This window comes from Carassius auratus, chromosome 27, assembly GCF_003368295.1.
Source record: "Carassius auratus strain Wakin chromosome 27, ASM336829v1, whole genome shotgun sequence".
Classification (NCBI taxonomy): Eukaryota; Metazoa; Chordata; class Actinopteri; order Cypriniformes; family Cyprinidae; genus Carassius; species Carassius auratus.
Window position 1 is genome coordinate 22,062,020 of NC_039269.1, and position 22,690 is coordinate 22,084,709.

Genomic DNA, 22,690 nt, shown 5'->3' on the forward strand with positions numbered 1-22,690 from the left:
TTTTCTACTTCAAAGCATTGCTTTCTGCTAAAATACGACTCCTCTTGTGTGATTTATAATTCCCTACTCAGGCCTGGTGCCAGTGTTACATTATGTGCAATGCATATTGAATAGCATGCATTGTTTTGGTTATGTAGGTCTAGGGCCTGCAGATAGTGTGTTGGTACTGTAACTGTACTTTTTTTTTTTTTCTAAAAAATGTGTGTAACATTTTATTTTTTTGGTTGGTTATGTATAATATTTTGATTTGTTTGATGTCAAGGGTGCAGGAAGTATTGGGGTGCTGAGGTGTTGCAGTACCCACTTTTGTCTAGGTTCATAAACACAACCCTTTTTAATGAAGAAATCAATGATGTTGGAAACATTAAAGATTCAGTAAGGAATTATGTCTAAATTGGAAGTGGGCTACAGATCTTATTAAATGCTTGAATTAAATAGTTTTAATTGTACTTCATTTTCTTTCTTTCTACCATTCAATTCCTCTTATATCTTGACTTGGGGGAAGTCGTGGCCTAGTGGCTAGAGAGTTTGACTCCTAAACCTAGGGTTGTGGGTTCGAATCTCGGGCCAGTAATACCATGACTTACCCCCATCAAACCCCCAACTGCTCCCCGGGTGCTGCAGTAAAAATGGCTGCCCACTGCTCTGTGTGTGTGTGTGTGTGTGTGTTCACTGCTCTGTGTGTGTGTGTGTGTGTGTGTGTGTTTACTGCTCTGTGTGTGTACACTTTGGATGGGTTAAATGCAGAGCATGAAGTCTGAGTATGGGTCACCATACTTGGCTGAATGTCACGTCACTTTTTTAAATAAAAATTAACGAGGCAGCCAGAAACAATAAAACTTTTTCTTTAGATGTTTTGTGATTATATCTTATAGATATATATTCATTAAAAATGTGTGATACAGAGTATCTCTACAGTAAACACTTTTAATAAAAAGACAAACTAGTATGTATAATACTTCATTTATTATTAAAAGTTACATTTATCAAGAAATGTTAAAGTAAAAGAAAACTAAGTTCATAGTGTAAGGAAATAACATTCACAGTATATAAGTTGTTACAATTGGAAATTAGCAGTTAAGCAAGAAAATTAACAAAGTTTCAGCTCTGACAGTATAGTCTCCCTAAAATATAAGTAACGGTTTGGCACTTACAAAATAACAACATAGCAAGAAAAGTCATGAAAGGTCAAAACTGTGGTGATATTTCATTTAGAATGATGCATTCTTAACACTTTTACCACTTCAAAACTGAATAATCAGAATAAGCCTACAGTATGAACATAAAGTACATGCAAAGGGCTAGTAAGAAAGATAGTTTTGGACTGCTGTACTGGAACAGCTGTACAATTAGAGAAAATAGCTTATCATCCTGATATATACTAGAGTTTGCATTTTGCTGAATATCCTAAATTGGAGCAATGCTGAAGCACTGTATGTAATTGTAAAAACACTACCATTTATATTTAAACATTTAATCAAAGGAATTTTCACACTATCCCAATGCACAGTCAACTTAGTTTCAGGTTGTTGCAGATAGGGTTAAATGTTGCAGAGTCTGTAGCTCTTAATAGGCTCAGATTAATGCTTTAATCAGGTACAGTTTATCTCCACGTTCACTGGTAAATATGGGAGCCTTTTTGTAATGGTCCACCAAATCCTCTATTGAGCCGAACTTGCGCTGACCAATGCAGTAGAGGCCATCTTTTAGCTGCACCTTGAAATGCTTGTTCTTGTACACTGCCTTCAGAGAGATAGAGAAGTCGTTTGGCTGGAAAGTAAAAAATGAAAAGTTGTGTTCACCAAATAGCACAAATGAAAATGTTTGTGACTTTCTGCACAGTTAGGAATAGTACTTAAATACTTAATACTTAAAGGGATAGTTTACCCAAAAATGAAAGTTTACTGAAAATTATTCACCCTCAGGCCATCCAAGATGTAGATGAGTTTGGTTCTTCATTGGGAAAGATTTAGAGACATTTGGCATTACATCGCTTGCTCAATGGATCCTCTGTGAATGGGTGCCGTCAGAATCGAGAGTACAAATAGCATCTCTTGAAGTGAAAAGTTGCACGTTTGTAATGAATAAATCCATCATTAATGTGTTTTAACTTTAAAATGTTACTTCTGTAAAAAAAAAAAAAAAAAAAAAAAGTGCATAATCCATAAGAATGCTTCCTTCGGTGAAAAATTCCATACCCTTTTATCCTCGCGCATCAAAATCAAAACTTATTTGTTTAGAACAGCACTATTTTCTCTTGTAAATGGTGCTTGATCTGTGCATATTTCTCTCCTTATTCAGACGAGATAATTATTAACAGGAGAAAGCAATATTATGGACAGAGGACTAATTTTAGATATTTTGTCTGTTATAAACATGCAGCTTTTCACTGGACATTAAATGATAAGACTGGGGTTAGGTTGTGGATTATTATGATGCTTTTAGCAGATTTTTGGACTTATTCTGACGGCACCCATTCACAGACAATCTATTGGTGAAAATGTGATGTAATGCTTACACAAATCTGATGAACAAACAAACTCATCTACATTTTGGAAGTCTTAAAGGTGTTTCATTAGTTTCAATTAAATTGAATTACCGTAGACTCGCTATCTCTGATGAGGAAGTCACCATCCACTCCCCTCTGGTTCAACACCATCTCAGCCTGATGTCGTGTCAGTTTGCCATAGTACCATGGTTTTCCCCCAAACATCCCGTCCACAGAAGGCTTGATGTCATAGTTTGTAGTAGGTGGTCCTGAATTCCCCAGTTCTCTGTGTGTTTTCTGCACAACTGTAACATAGTTCTTGGGCACTAAACCCACTTGCCTATTTTCCTTTCTACACTTCCACCATTCAGGATCGTTCTCAGGTTTCTCCAACACATCCATAAGTTCATCCTTGTCGAAATTCAGCTCCTCAGCATTGCCGGAGCTAAAATGATAAAGTGCCTGTACAGTGTGCAGAACCTGAGATCCGTTGTTATTGTGCCCCACAGAGGCCAGTTTATCTGTAAGAGAGCTCATGGAGTCGGCCCTCATTGTCCCACTCAAATCCTCTGTGACATAATTGGAGGGAAACCATCCAGAATGACCATTATAGGTTCCTCGCCACCAACCGTCGCTGCACTTCTCCATGACGAGGACCCTTGTGCCCTTCACCAAAGACAGTTCATCGTCCCGCTCTGCGGTGTAGTTAAACTTCACCAGTGCAGGCAGATTGAGGTCATACAGTCGCTCATCGCAGTCGTATTTCTCTGCGCTGGAGGGCAAATCTCGCATACAGCTTTTCTGCTTCACCTTCCCGATCCCTGCAAAAAGTGTTATGTAATATAAGCATTTGGACAATGATGTTTCTTATAGAGAAAATGTGCAATTAAGAAACACTAATGCTCCTGAAAGAAAAAAGAAAAATCATCCAAATATATAGAATCCTTACTTTTTCTCCCACTTTTGGTAAACTGGTTCAATAACAGTGCTTTGGTTACACAAACACAGACCAGCTGACAGACAGCCAAACCCCTAATCATTTATGTGCTACAGACCTCAAATCTGCAAATCATTTAGACCAACTATCATCCTGTGTCTTCAAGACTTTCCAGTAAACACTGACAAATTGACATGCCATCCATGTTTGACGGGTTTACTTTCTTGCATAAATTGTTTTACATGACTACTAAATCAAGTCAGGAAAAACACACCCTGAAATTCCAATTGAGTGATTTGGTGATGAAACACCATTTCTGATCAGTTGAAAACAATAATTTCTGGGCCTGAATCCACTGGATGAGTCTGTGTCTACACAAACGATAAAACATACACCCATTCCTGTCAACATCTCATTCTACTTTAGGAATATAGTGGATCAAAATGAAGATGTAAAGATGAAGAAGCTGTTTTATAATAATTTGCAACTATTACGTATCTATGAAACCTCAACATAAATGTCTCTGCATACATACTCTATGTACTCTAAAAATATGTACACTCCCATTCAAAAATGTGAAAAAATTTGTTCGGCAAGGATGCATCAAATTAAATGAACAAATTCAGCTGAAGTTTCATCTCATGCTTTCCGCAGCACTTCCCACAGGTGTCATAGGCTTTAAGGGCATTTCTCACTGGCCTCATGATCGAACGGTTTCCACAACAGGACAGCTTCTTGTTTGCTTATTTAAGTTTTAGATTAAACTTTATTTGTGAAACTCTGCCTAAAGGCCAGCAGCTTCCCAGAGTCTTCTCCTCACGGCTGCTGATGAAACTGATATTTGACATGTCATTTTCAACAAAGCAGCCAGCTGCGCACCAGTGAGGGGGCTGTTTTCAAACTAGAGACCCTGATGTACTCCTCATTTTGTTGTTGTGCAGCAGGGCCGTCCACTTCTCTCTGTGCTGGTTAGATCCAGTTTGTTCTGTTCTTTCAAGAGAGCAGGTCACGGAAAAGTCTTCAGAAGAACAATAGGCTGATGAGTTTCTTCAAAAACTTTTCTTTTTGGCCTATGTTGAATTATTTTTTCAGAAATGTGAGTGCACATAATACTTAAGCAACTAAATAAATTATGTTTTACACACTTAATCGTAGCACAATCATTTTCAACTTTGCTAATCTTGAGAAAGGTGCCAGACCAGAATAATAAAATATTACTTTTTAGGTATTTTAAAATTAATATTTAATATGTATGCATTTTAAATTCTATTTGATCATTTTGGTCGCACTTTATTTTATAAGGTCCAATTCTTACTGTTAATAAACCACTAACTATGAGTTTTGCCTCAATAAACTCCAAATGTGATGCTTATTAATAGTTGGTAATGTAATTGGTAAATTTAGGTATTGGGTAGGATTAGAATGTAAAATTATGTACAGAATATGTCAATATGCTAGTATGCATGAAAATTAGCAACTATTAATAGTGAGAATTTGTCCCTATACTTAAGTGTTGCCATCATTTTTACAATTAAAATATAATTAATATACATTATACAGGAATTTATACATGTATACATTTTAAATTATATTTTATGTTTAAAAAATTAAACTTTTAAATTCATGTAAAGAATTTATAAAATATAATACTCTTATTTCAAACAGTGAAAAAAATGGCCAGTTAAATCAATAGCATTTTGCTTAACAGATGCATGATTATTATTTTTTAAATATTACTTTTAATATTGTCATAACTTGTTGAATAGTTGAAAAGACATAAACTGCTTGTATATGTAAAGTAGGCACCCTGCTCCTTTTTTTACTTTTTATAAAAAATTCTTACAGTGATTACAAACTTTTGAATATTCTTTCTGCTGATGTATTGTTGGTGTATGTAAATAACACAGTGCTTTATTGGTATACCGCATCTAAACCCTTTTTCATCAACTTATTCATCACTGCCTTCAAACAGAGTTGTTTATACTGTCTATAAAACAGAGTAAAGTCATAAGAATTTCCAAGAAATGTTAAAAAAAGGAAACGCCCTATCCAAATGAAAAGGAAATCTAATTTTTGCCCATCTGTGAACATCAACAGGAAGAAAAAGCAGAAGAGTGATAGAGAAGCTTCCTGTAAAATAAACACCAGCACAAAAAAGTGGGACAGAGTGTTGAAATGTATAAGAGCCTCGTCGTCCAGTTAACTCATTCATACGTGTGGAATTCCAGAGCTCATCTGCTCCATTAAAATTATACTTTCCAAACTCATCCACACCAGCCAATGTGCTCCAAGAGACCATGGAAACATAAAAGTCACAAGCATAAAACTGGAGGGAAACAAGTTGTCAGTGATAAATCACTATCATGGTCATCCGTGACGCAACCAATCCGAGAGGTAAAACCATCATGAGGACGTGTGGAAAAGCCAATGAAGTCAAAATTTTTATTTGAATGGAAACTCCAGGCAACGGTCCTGAAAGCAGGATCCACACAGATCTTAACTGTCTTCATGACGTGACTCAAGGACGAAGCTCGAGGCACTGTGTCCTGTCTGCTTTTGTTTCATTTCCTCTGACAGCCAGAATAATGGCAGCTCAGCTTTCCAGTCAATTTCCCAGTTTTCCACATACGGGAAAACATTCAAAAGCAGAGATAAGGCACAATTCATCCTAAAGTAAAAACCTTGGCAACACAAAGTTCTTTACGGAAAGAGGACGGGGACTGCATTGGGATGGTCATCAAGTCTTGGAATGTACTTCAGCTCAAAAGCTGACCAGAGATGCAAGGAATAAGGTTTCTAATCAAGTTTGCATACGCCTGACAACGTTTGCATGTGGCTTTTTTCCAATTTTGATATTTTTTCAAAGAAACATATCTCAAAAATTTTGAATCGGCCTAATTTTGTTGTCATCTGCCCTCGGTATTGAATGAGATCTCTCGCTCAGCCCGGGTTTTGAAAAAGCTGAGTGTGATTATCAATGTAATGTGACCCGTGGCAAGCTGCATTTTCATATCCACGACAGGAACCGAGCGAACGCAGCCAAATCACCCCGCCTTTATTTCAGTTCGGGCTGAGCTCACTCCACCAATGACATCATAAGACAAATAGCCTCTTCACAAACAGATGTAGCGTCCAAGAACTGTCAGCAAAGGTAGCGCCGTTAATTCTCCGAGTGACGCAACACACACATCCACATGAATGCAAACCCTAATAAACTTCAGCATGTGTTTCTATTCACTTTTGACCTCACCGCTGCTCTTTCCTTTTTTTACATTTGTGTCTCATTTCAACCAACAATATTTGTTTTTGGGGCTAATTTTCTGCAGCGTGCTTTCGAATGTAAACAGACACAAATAAAAACTTGAGACATTTTTTTGCCTTTGTGCTGGAATCTGTCACGCCTCCGTTTGGTATACAATAGCCTCTCTGAACTTCCACGGCATACTAATGCACAGAGAGAGAAAGAAAGGCAGACATGGAGAGCTGGCAGGAGGCCATCGGAGCAAGCCAGCAAAATTTTTCCCCTCTTCTCTTGAATTTTCAAGTTTGGCTATTCAAAAGTGAGCAAACAAAACCGGCGAACTCAAATAAGGAGTCTCATTTGTTGAAGGGTTCTGTCCCGTTGCTACTGTTCTTTTGTCCTCCAAGATCCGCTGCTTCACTCTGCCAAGTCACGACACCCCACTGTCTTGACCACTGTAATATGGGGAATAAAACACTTTGAAATGCTGCATGCGTACAAATAGGGAAGAAGAAGAGCGTAATGAGAGAGAAAGAAACCCCTGAGTCAAAGGCCTCAATTATTCATTGCCTCACATCCTTCTGTTTTCCTCCGCTAGAAATCTGCGTTGAGTTAGAGAGCTTCCGGCCGCCTTCACAGAGCAGCTCCAGTTGACAGTAGAGGAGGTTGAAGGGGGCCTGTATGGGTTTCTGCTTTGATTTTTGTTTTTTAAGAGTGTCCAAGCTACCCTAAAGGGCTTGGAGCTATTTCCTCCCTCCCTTATGGCCAGTTTTATAGAAAAAAGAAAGTATTTTAAGTACCTTGCCTAAGTGCCCTGTAAAATGTATGTCACTGGACTCGTTGTTTGCGTATTAGATTATATGAGTGACTCATCCAGGTTTACGACATAAGTCACCAAAAACATATCATTATGCACTTAAACTCTTAATAACTCTTTTTATATAACATATACTGAATAATACCAAACTGAAAAAGGCAGGAATTGTGCACATAGAGTCTTTATTCTGCCCACTTTCAGCTGATTGTAGATGGCAAAATAACCCCAGCAGCCATTACAATGGGCTCACAACACAAGAATAACTTACAAATCACATCCAGTATGAAGAAGCTCACAGATACAGTTCTTTCTTCAGAGATTTAAGTTAGTATGTCAGAAGTACATGAACACAGAGTAAAGGCAACAACTGTTGTAAGCAAACGTGTTATTTGAATCTGTCAGTGGAAAAGATGATAAATATGTACTCACGAAAGAAGTGTTTGAAAAGGTTGGCCATATCCATTCCCAGCTCTGCGAGCAGCCCCCTCTCTAACACACTACCACTCTCTCTTTCTCTCTCTGTAACAGAGCAGCAGTTATTCCATGAGAACTTCCTGAAAGTCCAGAGTTATTGACAGAGCAACTCTCCACCCCACACACATGACCGTCCTCAGCCAATGGCAGCCAAGGGGTTCTTTCTATAGACTCAAACATCTACAGGGTCTTCTGTGGAAACTCAAGCCAACTATGTATATCACTATTAGAAGTTAACAGACAGAGTGCATGCTCTGGTGAGCCATATTCTAGTTTCTTTTCTTTGCATTTCACCTCTAGTCTAGCTTTCTATTCAACATATTAATGTTGCCTTTTTGATGAATTAAGGCTCTTTGAATAAAAGTGTGTGTAAACAGTAAAAATGCAATGAACATTAATGTATATTCTATATTTTTATATTGACTTCTGCATTCAAGGTATAGTTTTCTGTCAGTACATGAATGTCAAGGTAATGAACTTGGTGTCGCTGGTAGTTCAGATGAAGGAGCAGTTAGAGTTATAGGACTTATATTTCATAATGATAAATATTAAAGGTAAATGTGGGCTTCTCAGCTGGTGGCCCTAAAAATAGGTCACAATGTAAGTTGAAGTCCTAAATCAGCATATTTGTAATGATGCTCAACCATTCAGATTTGAGAACCGTGAATTTCTGTTAAATAAACACTTTTAACAATACACTTTATTCCAAAACAGCCTTACAGAAACTAGAAAAAAAAAACAAATCCATAAAAATTGAACAGATTAGGAAGAAGCCTTGAGAGGAACTGCTAGTCTCAGCGAAACCCTGGGGCTGGCAACAGAAGACATTTGAACAACATTCAGCTCCCTGTTTACAAAGTTTTACATTTTCCTATTCAACTTATGTCATGTTAAGAATTTGTTATAATGAAGCTATGCAGTTTATGATAATATTATTACATTGTATTGATATTTTATGTAATGAACAGTTGTGATATTGTGTTGGGTCTAATGTTGTGTCTGGGTCATGACGGAAAACCAGATGAGTACCACTGATCTAGAAATTAGAGAGTGAATCTATAGGACTATAGAATGTAGTGTACTGCAGTTTTATTGATCAAATGTGGCATTTCATGGGTCATTTAATAGTTCGTCCCCCAGTGGATCAATATCGTGTGTAATGTGAGCAAACTACACTGAACATGAGCAAGTTCTCCCAGCTCTCCCAGCTGTCATCTTTTTACAAACCTGCAGAGCTATTGTGAAAGAGAGGCTGTCAAATGCACCCCTGGAGCACCTGGTCCAGTGGACAGAGCTGTAATTTAAAGGAATGAGGTCACAGTTAAAGGGAGCCGAATTGCTTCCTGAGAGCTGTGAGAATGTTCAAAGACTGAGAAGAGGGAGAGGCAAGGCATTCATGCTATATATGAAAAAGGAAGAGAGAAATAGGCAAGATAACTCTGATTAAGATCTCTAAATCCCTTTTGAACCCTTTCTTTTTTTTTTACCACAAAAGAAAAGTCCATGCTTTTGTAATAATTCAAGTATAACATAAAAAGTGGTAATTATTATATAAAAAGTCGAAAATGTTTACATAAAAAGTTAATATTGAGAGCTAAAAAGTATTGATTTTGACATGTCTTTTTATAATTGTGTTTTAATATTTACTTTTGATCTCATAAATGAATATCGCTTCCACTTTATTTTCTCTCAGTAATTTTAATTGGTCTAATACTATAACATTTCATTAATTGATAATTTTGACTCTATGTCATAATCTAGTTTTATATCTCATGATAATGACTATGTTCACTATATTGGAATTATGATTTTTTTTATGTCACAATTATGATTTTTTAACTCATAATTGATTAGTATCTCATAATTTTGTGTTACTTCATAATTAGAATTGAGTATCTCATACTTCTGGTTTTTTATCATTTATCAGTTCTCTGATAATTTTCTTAGTATGTCAATTTTGACTTTTTATTACATAACTATGATTTAGTATCTCATAATTTAAAATGTTAATCTCAAAATCATGACTTTATCTGATTCTGTTTGTCATAATTTAGTTTTTTTAAATGATCTATTATTGGTTTAGTTTCTTATCATTTTGACTTTTATCTCATAATTATGTTTAGTGTCTCTTAATTTTGACAGCATTCACTTCACCTGTCACGTCTGATTATTCAACAATGAGACACCTTGAACAATCACAGCACCTGAAAATCAGCTTCACTTACACTTTATTTTCATGTAGCTGCTTGAAAGGAAGAATAATAGAGCCCACATAAAAGCACAAAGACTTCAGCGTTTGTGGCCTATCCAGAACCTACAAATGCATGGCAGCTGTTTACTACAGGAAACGCCTGCAGCTACCTTGCACTGGAAACAAGGGCCAACATGCTGGGCTTGGGTGGATTTCAGGCAAATAAATAATGGAATAACAAATAAACCGCCAAGCATTCCAAGAAATTTGTTTCTATATATATATATATATATATATATATATATATATATATATATATATATATATATATATATATATATATATATATATATATATATATATATATATATATATATATATATATATATATATATATATATATATATATATATATATATATATATATGTATTTATATATATATTCACAGACATTTGCATTACCATTTGCATTTCCAAAAACACAGGCTAAGTCGCAGGAAGCATGACCTTTATGTTTGATCCTGATCCTATTTAAACCATAAACTTAACCATAAATCTAGCCCTAATTGCAAACTAGTCTTACATAACCAGACTTTCGATGATCAGCATATGCAAGTCTGGTCCAGTCTGTATCTTATTCTAGCCAAGAACTGATCTGCCAGACCAGAATGATAATGCTGATATAGCAATAAGCAATAGACCAGTGTAAAAAATAAATAAATAAGAAAACACTTTCCAGTGTGTCAATCTGTTATCAGCTGTCCAGAAAGAATTTATGAAATGAGAAGGAATTTGTGTAGAAATGAGAAATGAACATAATTTATGAATTATGTGCATGAAGTCAGTTCTGCTGTACAGTCTGATATATATCCTTAGGCTCCACCACTTAACTGCTGGACCATTGCACTGTCACTGATGAGGCAGAGTAATCTTAAGAGTGTAAAGTTTCTAAATTACAAACTAGTAGAAAAAAAGAAGAAAAAAACCCCTGGAACATCCGATCGATGTGGTAGGCCAAGTATAAACTAAACCATGTGTGCTCTGACTCAAACACTAAGGCCTCCTTCCTCACAACACTGAACTTCTGCTTTGAGAAGCAGCGTTAAACATGTCTCACACAGTGGGGATGGGAAGAGAGTGGCTGACATCCACAGAGACATGGGTTTACGGGACAAAACAGACCAAAATGAGAAACATGAGAACTTGGGTATATCCAAAGCTATAAAGGCAATGCTGCTTTTTATGACACTTCACAGAAAACCCCTCTCACTTCAGGCTTACACATCCTGTTTCAGTTCCCCCTTCAGTTCTCTGTGGATCATAAAATTGCACTTTTTCAGGAGACCCACAAAGCATCTGGCATACCTTGATAAAATAAAATAAAATAAAATAAATATCTGTCTTCCAAAGCTACTTTTTTTTATTTTATTATTTTATTTTATATAATTATTTTTGTTGAACAGTGTGAGATAGTACATGCATTGCTAATGATCATTCTTGTGCTATGAGTTCAAACACCTCAGAGGACCCTTTAAGAATGTTGCTATTTTTCTGATGATCAAATGTGTATTTTTTGAATCAGCCAACTTCAAGGTCCATCTGTGAGTGATATTGTGAGAAGAAGTCCACCAAAGAAAAAAAAAGAGACCACATCTGCAACTTATGAGGCCTCTGAGCAATGGCTTCTCTACAGTCAGAGAGCTAAACTCCAGCACAGACTGCCATTCTTTGAAGCAGCGCAAAAAACACTGACTGTCATAGGTCCTTGATCCAGACTTGTTTATTTCTCAAGAGAGGCAATAAATGCTTGCAAATGATGTTTACGATGAATTTAGGCTCGTGCTGATGATATCATATTTTGAAACACTTTTTTTTACCACAAAAGAAAAAGTCCATGCTTTTGTAATAATTACAGTATAACATAAAAAGTGGTAATTATTATATAAAAAGTCGAAAATGTTTACATAAAAAGTTAATATTATGAGCTAAAAAGTACTGATTATGACATGTCTTTTTATAATTGTGTTTTAATATTTACTTTTGATCTCATAAATGAATATCGCTTCCACTTTATTTTCTCTCAGTAATTTTAATTAGTCTAATACAATAACGTTTCATTAATTGATAATTTTGACTCTATGTCATAATTTTGTTTTATATCTCATGATAATGACTATGTTCACTATATTGGAATTATGATTTTTTAACTCATAATTGATTAGAACTAAGCCTACAAATTTCTATATGCTGACATGAACGAGTTTTTATTTTTTTATAATAAAATGTATTCACGCTGAGATAAGTCATACATTTCAGATGTTAAATGAAATGTATAAGATTTTTTATATACTTTGAACTGCCACTAGTGTAGTAGCTTATTGGTAATCTTTGTTTGAATATTTTAATTTATATATATATATTATTATAAAATTAACATTATTATAACATTTTAACCTAACTATTTGGTTCATCCCTTGCAGACACTGTGGAAAAGTCCTATAAAACTTTCAAAACAAGGACAAACTATTGTGCTTGAATAATTTGTTTTCTTTTAGCTTAACAAAAAGTGTTAAATTCTCATAAAAATGCACAGTCAAATGAATACATGCTTTTATTAAAGAGAAAAGAAATCTTTGAAAATATTACAGTTTGAAACAGTACACATTTGTTGTTTTTTTAAAGACACCACAGGGACATTCTAAGACTTAAGTGAAGTCACTTCATTCCTGTTTCTGGAAAAAAAAAAATGTGACTAATATTATATGAACAATCCCATGTTTGCATGTATCATGCATTGGCGTTTTTTTCTATTCCCATAAAATGAATGTTTTCAACCCGGACACAATGCCACAATGCAATGTTTCATACTTTGTCAAATAATTAGAATTTTCTGCACTGGCTATAAAACCTCAAATATTAGAATACCTTGCCAAAATATATTATTTCAGTACAATTGTTAAAGCTTTCATTTCCAAGTAAAACTCTGGAGTGAATATGACTCCAACAGCCCTCAATATTTCTCAATAAACTGGAAATCATGAAATCATATAACCAACAGAAAAAGCTCTGTTAGACACCAGCCTGAAGCACTGTTGCCAAAACAGATTTGATTCACTCAGGATAATCAGGCTGTGCCAAAAACGCTTGCTCCAACAGCTTCTCAGGGCTAAACTGTCACTAAATACCAACAGGGGGCACTCTTGACCATGTCAATTTGGAAAATAGTGCATATTTCTACAAATATTCATATGTTGGCATTGCAGCTCCTCTGCACAGACATTTATTTGGATGTACTGCCTAATGAAACATGATATGACACAGCTAAACATGGATAATTACTTCATAATGTGTGATAAGTAACAATTACCTCTTTGAGCTTCACATAATACAACAGTCAGTGACAACTTCACAATGGCACGTCATCAATGAATAAACTTTACATAACCTTTACATAGATCTTTTTCTCAAACATTCACAATAACACTCTTAAAAATAAAGTTTCTAAATGGGATTTTTGCAGAGATGTCATAGAAGAACCATGTTTCGTTCTCCAAAAAACCTTTCTTAAAAGAACTGTTTTTTTTTTCTTGCTGTGAAGAACATTTTAAAAATCTAAAGAACCTTTAATGCAATTAAAAGGTTCCATGGATGATAAAGGTTCTTCATGGAACCACAGATGCCAGTGATCCTTTGTTTTTAAGAGTGTGGGTACCATAAATAAAACAATTTCTAAAGCAATAACTTTGTTCACTTTATTGGCGAGTCAAGGATCTCTTCATACTCCTGTCTTTTGCTCTTGCCCACCCAGTAAAGCTTTACAGCTGTCAGCACGACAACACTGGTGATGATGATGAGACCCCCGATGATGTCGTACACCGAGGGCACCATGTGGAGCACAATTAGCTGCAGAAGCATAGCCACAACAATCTCCATATGCTGAACGGTGCTGACCAGTGCGGGGTGGAACTTGTTGAGGGCATAATAGACCCCCAGGAATGCCACAGTGGAGCAGACGCAGATGCCGATAAGATACCCCCATGTCTCTCCGTCCAGTGGAATGATGGGCTCCTGCAGGATGAACATGGTGGAAACCCCCCACACCGTTCCAGTCCAGCCAAAGGTGAAGAGCGCAGTCCACATGCTCACCCTCTCTTTGATGGCGCGGTATATGATCATGGACAGGGCCGCCATTAAGCCTGCCATCACCGTCATGGTGTAGCCAAAGGCCTCCTTCCAGAAACCAAGTGATCGGTGCTCGCCTACGATGTTGGGAATCATGACCAAGCAGAGGCCAAAGACGCTACTGACAACTGTCACCACGTCTGTCATGCCCAGTCGCTCATCGATGAGTAAAAACGCCAGTACGGCGCTGAAGACCGTCGTGGTGGCTCTCCACATGATGGTGCCATTGCTGGGTGGGACGATGGCAAAGGAGGTATATGCACATGTGATTGAGATGACATTGCACACGCCATAAAAGAAAAGACGCAATCTGTAGCCTTGAGGCCCGAAGGGAGGCTCCTTGTAATAAAACACCACAGTGATGGACAACACCTGGATGACGGAGCGAATAAAGAGAAGCTCCAGCGACGGCACCCTAGAGTCAGCAGCCAGGCGTGTGATGAGAGCCACACAGCCGTGTGCCAGAGCCGCCCCAAACAGAGCGGCCCATGTCATGCGTGAGGCGAACACAGAGGCCTCCCCGAAGCTCTGCAGCTGACCTCCGACCCCTTTCTCCTTTTGGTCCCCAGGAAGTTTGGGCCGATTGTCAAGTGCACCGAAGAAAGTCCTGCCTGACTTTCTGTCAGTGAGGTGCTTCCTGTCTGAGGTCTCTTCGACAAATGAGCCAAAGTCTTCAAAAGATGGAGCGTCATCATAGCCCTCGTCTCCAGGCTGGGGAAAGTGAGTGGCGTATTTGACTGTCACTGTGTTCGGGTGGATTTTGACTCTCTTCTTGGAACCAAGAAGATGCTTTGATGGTGAATCCTCCATTTTCTTATAATACCAGCTGTCGAGTAGCTCCTGAATGTAAAGAGAAAGAATTGTTCACAAATGAAATACTTCAATCTTAAAATGAAATCAAGCAATGCTTTTAAAATGACATTGAAATTTTACAGAGAGAGACTTCTCAAGCAAAAGCTATGACATATAAGCATCCTGGAGTTCTGGAAGTATTTTTGGATCTGGATCGATGACCATTACTCCTAAGTAAAAAACCTAAGGCAAACTCTTTCTTTACAAAAAATTTAATTTGTTTATATTATATGTGACCATGGACCACTGAACCAGCCATAAGGGTCAGTTTCTCGAAACTGATCTATAAATCATATGAAAGCTGAATAAATTTTATATATATATATATATTTATTTATTTTTTTGATGTATGGTTTATTAGGATATTATTTATTATATTATATTATATTATTTGAAAATCTGGAATCTGAGGGTGCAAAAAATCTTTGAAGTTGTCCAAATTAAGCAATGCATATTCTTAGCAATGCATATTACTAATCAAAAATTAAGTTTTGATGTATTTATGATAGGAAAATTACAAAATATATTCATGGAACATGATTTTTACTTAATTGACTAATGATTATTGGCATAAAGGAAAAATCGATAATTTTGACCCATACAATGTTTTTTATTTTATTTTTATTATTTTTTTGGCTATTGCTACAAATATACCTGTAACGACAGAAAAAAGAGGAGGAAGCAATTGCAGGCAATCAGATGTTGTTTATTGATAAGGAGTGTCCAGAGTGTTGGCAATGGCAAGGAAGGTCTACGGTGGCGTGCGAAGAGCGGGATGGTGAAGTCAGCGGTGCAGGTGAAGGTGGTCAATGGTTAGAACCAGGAACAGACCGGAACACTGACACGCGGACGACAACACGAATCCAACCAGCACACAAACACGGAAGACGGTAATCCAGTTAGTACGTGGAGACATAAGAGAGGATCTGACAACAGAGAGAGAGCGAGGTGAGTATAAGTAGCAGAGGTATGATGACGATCAGCTGGAGCGAGACAATCAACACCCAGGTGATGACAATCAACTAAACGAACACATGGAGACAACGTAAGTACAAAAACAATAACAAAACATGACACGGAGGAAACACTGGATTTCCTACCGTGACAGTACCCTCTCCCCTAGGACGTCACCTGACGTTCCCAGCCTGCTTTACCTGTAGATTGTAATCATCTATAAGGTGGTGATCCAATATGTCCCGAGCCGGAACCCAACTCCTCTCCTCCGGACCGTAACCTTCCCAATCCACCAAGTACTGAAAACCGCGTCCCCTCCGTCTAGAGTCCAGAATACGATTAACCAAATAGGTGGTTTCCCCATTAACGAGACGAGGCGGGGGGGGAACCGGAGCAGGCGGATTAAGACGGGAAGAAATCACCGATTTAATTTTGGAGACGTGGAACACGGGATGAATCCTCCTGTACGCCGGAGGAAGGCTAAGACGCACGGTAACCGGATTAATAATCTTGGTAATAGAAAACGGGCCAATAAATTTGGGAGCAAGTTTGTTAGAAACGGACCGCATAGGAATGTTCTGGGTAGAAAGCCACACTCTTTGACCGACGACGTAACGGGGAGGCTTCGACCGGTGGCGATCGGCCTTAGCCTTGGTGCGCGACCTAGCCTGGAGCAGAGCTCTGCGAGCTCTGGTCCAGGTGCGGTGACACCTCTGGACTAATGCGTGTGCGGAGGGGACCGAAACCTCGGATTCCGTACTAACAAAATTAGGTGGTTGGTACCCTAAACTACACTTAAATGGAGACATGCCCGTAGATGACACTGGTAAAGAATTGTGTGCGTACTCCACAACTGAGAGTTGCTGACACCAGGACGAAGGATTATTGGAAACCAAACATCGCAAAACCCTCTCGACATCCTGATTGGCTCGTTCGGTTTGACCATTGCTCTGGGGATGGAACCCGGAAGAAAGACTAACAGTCGCTCCTAACAATTTACAAAACTCTCGCCAAAATTTGGACACAAATTGGGGACCCCTGTCAGAAACCACGTCTGTCGGAAGGCCATGTATGCGGAAGACGTGGTCAATGACAGCTACCGCTGTTTCCTTGGCTGAAGGTAATTTGGGCAAGGGAATAAAATGAGTCGCCTTCGAGAACCGGTCCACTACGGTTAAAATCACCGTATTGCCTTTAGAGGGCGGGAGGGCGGTGATAAAATCTAGCGAAATGTGGGACCAGGGTCTTGAAGGGACAGACAGCGGTAAGAGTAACCCATCTGGAGGTCGATTGGAAGTCTTACCAATAGCGCAAACTGAACAAGCCAAGACGAAATCGTGGACGTCACGAGCCATACCAGGCCACCAAAATCGTTGCTTGACCAGAAATCTAGTTCTACTAACCCCTGGGTGACAAGCAACACTGGAACAATGACCCCACTGGAGAACGTCTGACCGTAACCTCTCCGGCACAAACAATCGGTTCGGTGGGCAACGAGCCGGGGGCGTTACCCCTTCTAAGGCGGTCAACACCTTCGATTCGACCTCCCATCTGAGCGCGGAGATAATGATGGTCCCCGGTAAAATGGGCTCGGGAGTAGCAGTACGATCGGAACGCTCAAAAAGACGGGATAAAGCATCGGGTTTGATGTTTTTGGAACCCGGCCGGTAAGAAAGTGTAAAATCGAAACGACCGAAAAACAATGCCCACCGAGCCTGCCTGGAGTTAAGTCTTTTGGCGGTTCTAATGTATTCGAGATTCTTATGGTCCGTCCATACAATGAAAGGTACACCCGACCCTTCAAGCCAGTGACGCCATTCTTCCAGTGCAAGTTTGACTGCCAACAACTCTCGATTGCCAATGTCATAATTAACTTCTGCAGGAGATAAACGGTGAGAATAATACGCGCACGGATGCACCTTTCCGTCTGAGGATGCGCGTTGGGATAACACTGCTCCTACCCCCACCTCTGACGCGTCGACCTCCACTATGAATTGACGTGAGCGATCAGGGGTGACGAGAATGGGAGCTGAAACAAAGCAGCTTTTCAGTTTGGCAAACGCAGCCTCAGCTGCGTCTGACCACCTGAACGTCAAACTAGGGGAGGTCAAGGCGGTCAGAGGAGCGGCTAGTTGGCTGAAATTGCGAATGAAACGCCGGTAAAAATTGGCGAACCCCAGAAATCTCTGCAGGGCCTTGCGAGACTCTGGGGATGGCCAATTTACCACAGCCTTAACCTTCTCAGGATCCATGCGAACACCCTCAGTCGAAATGATGTGTCCTAGAAAAGAAACAGACTGTGCATGAAAAACGCATTTCTCCGCCTTGACAAACAATCCATTCTCTAGCAACCGCAGAAGCACTCGTCGTACGTGTTGCACGTGTTCCTGGAGAGACGAAGAAAAGATCAATATGTCATCCAGGTAAACATATATGAACAGATCGACCATGTCTCGCAACACGTCATTAACGAGTGCTTGAAAGACTGCCGGCGAGTTGGTTAGCCCGAACGGCATAACGCAGTACTCAAAATGGCCTCTAGGGGTGTTAAAGGCAGTCTTCCACTCATCCCCCTCCCTGATGCGGACCAAATGATAAGCATTACGTAAGTCCAATTTAGTGAAAACGGACGCTCCCTGCAACCTCTCAAAAGCTGAAGACATAAGCGGCAAAGGATAGGTATTCTTTACCGTTATGTTGTTCAGCCCTCGGTAGTCAATGCAAGGTTGCAAGGATCCGTCCTTCTTTCCCACAAAAAAGAACCCCGCCCCCGCTGGAGAAGAGGAAGGGCGGATAAACCCCGTTGCTAGAGAACTGGATATATATTTCTCCATGGCCGCCGTCTCTGGAACAGACAAAGAATATAACTTGCCCTTAGGCGGAGAAGTACCTGGCAATAACTCTATCGCACAGTCATAGGGACGATGAGGAGGAAGAGAATCAGCACGAGACTTACTGAACACCTCCTTCAGGTCGTGGTACTCCGCGGGCACGCTAGCCAAATCCACTGCTTCCCCCTGAAACACAGACTCAGAAACATTAACACCAGCAGACAAAAGACAAGACAAATGACATTCCTCGCTCCAGCTAACCACAGATCCAAGGCGCCAATTGATGCTGGGGTTGTGTTTCTGAAGCCAGGTGTGACCGAGAACGATGGGGGATGAAGGTGAGTCCGTAATGTAGAATGATATCTCCTCTGTATGATTGCCAGATGTGGTGAGGGAAACAGGTAAGGTGGTCTGAGTGATGACTGGTAGTCTGTGTCCATTGAGAGCAAAGGGTGCAATGGGGTGTTTGAGGGAGGTGAGAGGAATGTTAAGCTTACTAGCGAACTGGAAGTCCATGAAATTACCCTCTGCCCCAGAATCCAACAAGGCGTGATGCTCGAGTGCGTGGGTGGACCACCGTAGACTCACCGGAAGGAGTGTCGATGTAGAAGAGGTCTTTCTGGCAGAGATCCCACCCGATAGTAGCCTCCGTCTTACTATCGGGCTTGGTCTTTTACCGGACAACGCTGGATGTGATGTTCTTGACTGCCGCAGTATAAACATAGTCCCAGGGATCTCCGCCTGATCCTCTCCTCCCGGGAGAGCCGAGCTCGCCCCACCTGCATGGGTTCAAGATCTCCCGGTGGGCTGACCGCAACATCTGAGCGCTGATACTGAGCCTCCGGTCTGTTCGTGAGAACTGCTCTCCCCCTCCGTCTGGTGGCTTGATCGAGTCGATTCTCCACTCTGATGGTTAGGTCAATCAGACTGTTGAGAGAAGTGGGGAGCTCGACGGCGCGGATCTCCTGTTGGATGCGGTCAGCCAACCCATGCAGGAAGTGATCCCACTGCGCCTCCTCGTTCCACTTACACTCCGCCGCCAGGGTGCGGAACTCAATCGAATAGTCAGAAACGGACCTTTCCCCCTGACGTAGGTCCGTGAGAAGCCAAGCCGCTTCCCTCCCGGCGGCGGAGCGGTCGAAGACCCGTCTCATCTCTTCCGAAAGTGCGTGGAACGAGGCACAGCAGCTGTCTTGGTTCTCCCACACCGCCGTCCCCCAGAGGGCAGCCCTTCCCGTAAGTAGAGATAAGACGAATGCCACCTTCATTTCCTCGGTGTAGAACGTGCGGGGCTGCAGGGCGAAGTGCAGAGAACAATGAGACAGAAAAGATCGACAGAACTCTGGCTCACCCGCATATTTCTCCGGGATGGGGAGGCGTGGATCGGGCTGGGAAATCCCCCCGGAGACGATCGGCGGTGTGGGTGGCGTGGGAGGCGCAGCGGGTGACGATTGTTGTTGTTGTTGCGTCTGGAGAACGAGCTCGGACACCTTCGTCACCATTGCTTGGAAGGCTCGACCCATCTCATCTATCGCCTTGTCTTGGCGATCCATACGACCCACAGCTCGTTGCAGAAATTCTTCGAGATGAGATGGGGAGCGATCGCCTGCTGCTTCCATGATGGTCAGATCCTACTGTAACGACAGAAAAAAGAGGAGGAAGCAATTGCAGGCAATCAGATGTTGTTTATTGATAAGGAGTGTCCAGAGTGTTGGCAATGGCAAGGAAGGTCTACGGTGGCGTGCGAAGAGCGGGATGGTGAAGTCAGCGGTGCAGGTGAAGGTGGTCAATGGTTAGAACCAGGAACAGACCGGAACACTGACACGCGGACGACAACACGAATCCAACCAGCACACAAACACGGAAGACGGTAATCCAGTTAGTACGTGGAGACATAAGAGAGGATCTGACAACAGAGAGAGAGCGAGGTGAGTATAAGTAGCAGAGGTATGATGACGATCAGCTGGAGCGAGACAATCAACACCCAGGTGATGACAATCAACTAAACGAACACATGGAGACAACGTAAGTACAAAAACAATAACAAAACATGACACGGAGGAAACACTGGATTTCCTACCGTGACAATACCCCAGCGACTGGTTTTGTGGTCCAGGGTCACAAATGCTTTTTAATTTTACATGCAGGTATAAGAACTGTAATATAGTGATATATTTCAAATAATGTAATAAATAAAGTCTGTAATAATTTCTATTTTCAAATGTAATTTATTCCTGTGATGCCAACGCTAAACTGAATCAAGTCTTTGCTGAATAAAAGCATTAAGGAAAAAAAAGCAGAAAAGTTAGTTCATATATATATAATTATATTTAATTATGATATTTTTGTTAATTACATACCCTTCAAGGACGAGGCTATTTTTCATCAATTTCAGGCTGAAGCAAGTTGTTTCTTGTGTCTTAAATGTATACAATTAATTAAAAAAAAAATGTTAAGGGAAAAAAGCAACTAGCCCCGCTGTCTCCTACAAGCTATTTTGAGAACATGGTCAGTAATGACGCCTGCTTGACGCAGAAAGCAGAGAATGAAGCTGTCATATATGACTGACATTTAGCAGAGATTAACTGATTTCAGAGATACTCATTTTATGAATGAACCTGCACGCTGTTGTCTAGTAGCCTACTACAGCACTGAATGTACTCACGCCCCTCCTGTTATTAATGTCTAACATACATGATCATTTAGCTTTAATAGGCTATCTATATATGCATATATATGAAACAGTATGGCCATTTATTAGAAGGTAACTCGGATATCTCTATCTAAGACCACCTGCACAATGACCAACAAAAACGCTGAAGTCTCACCTGTCCTCTCAGACGCCTCTGGCCACTGAAGATCCGCGAATGAATCTATCAAATCCAGCTGTCATTGTGAGCCAATATGTTTAGTCTTCCCATGTCTTTCTTCCTGTATGGAAACGCTTCTGGATTTGTCTAAATAAATAATAGCAGGTCTCACAGAGGCTTTCCCCGCAGGATGCTGAACTGAAGGGACGTTGTTTCTGGATTGTGAGATCTCAGTCGAGCTGCATGCATGGACTATAACGAGCAGCATTTGCTCTACGCGTGCGTCATCGTTCAGGAGGAGCGTGTCATTGACGCAGTAGAAGTTCACCTAACAACATTTGAATCACTCCGTCACTGCCATGGCGTGAATATATAATTTATACATGAAGAGAAATTAATTAATAGAGATATTGTGGATTTGTGGATTTCTTAAAAAACGCAACAAGCATTAAATGAATGTTCTTTGTAGTTTTTACAAGTGTATTATTAATAACAAAACAGTAATATGGCTACAGCTTAATGCTGTTTATAAAAAATAATTAATTTGTGTGAAACATAATATTTCTATATACACACTTAAAAAATAAAGGTGCTTAAAAGGTTCTTCACAGCGATGCCACTGAAAACCATTTTTGGTTCCACAAAGAACCATTCAGTCAAAGGTTTTTTAAAGAACTGTCGCTTTCTTACCTTTTTATAATCTGAAGAACTTTCTCTCATCACAAAGAACCTTTTGTGAAACATAAAGGTCCTTCAGATGTTACAGAAAGGTTCTTTATAGAACCTTTAGACATAAAAAGTACTTCAGTGGCATCATGAAGTACCTTTATTTTTAAGAGTGTGGGCTACATAAATTTGTAGAGCAAAAAATTCTGTGGCATGCATGATGAGAAGCCTCAGTCCCCATTTACTT

At 39.8% G+C, this 22,690-nt stretch overlaps 2 protein-coding genes across 3 annotated transcripts; both read right to left on the bottom strand.

Annotated features, from left to right (window-relative positions):
* Positions 1 to 951: 951 nt before the first annotated feature.
* nck1a (NCK adaptor protein 1a) lies at positions 952 to 8,038 on the bottom strand. The gene is made up of 3 exons (XM_026206670.1): positions 7,913 to 8,038; positions 2,600 to 3,309; positions 952 to 1,770 (listed from the first exon to the last, which is right to left on the bottom strand). The coding sequence occupies exons 1-3, from the start codon at positions 7,944 to 7,946 to the stop codon at positions 1,576 to 1,578; spliced, it is 939 nt and encodes a 312-aa protein (XP_026062455.1). The 5' UTR covers positions 7,947 to 8,038; the 3' UTR covers positions 952 to 1,575.
* Positions 8,039 to 13,779: 5,741 nt separating this feature from the next.
* slc35g2a (solute carrier family 35 member G2a) lies at positions 13,780 to 22,066 on the bottom strand. Of its 2 annotated transcripts, none has more exons than XM_026206671.1 (2): positions 21,796 to 22,066; positions 13,780 to 15,170 (listed from the first exon to the last, which is right to left on the bottom strand). In XM_026206671.1, the coding sequence occupies exon 2, from the start codon at positions 15,138 to 15,140 to the stop codon at positions 13,896 to 13,898; it is 1,245 nt and encodes a 414-aa protein (XP_026062456.1). In that variant the 5' UTR covers positions 15,141 to 15,170; positions 21,796 to 22,066; the 3' UTR covers positions 13,780 to 13,895. The 2 variants fall into 2 exon arrangements, with proteins under 2 accessions (XP_026062456.1, XP_026062457.1); XM_026206672.1 differs by lacking the exon at positions 21,796 to 22,066 and adding an exon at positions 15,837 to 15,891.
* Positions 22,067 to 22,690: the final 624 nt, after the last annotated feature.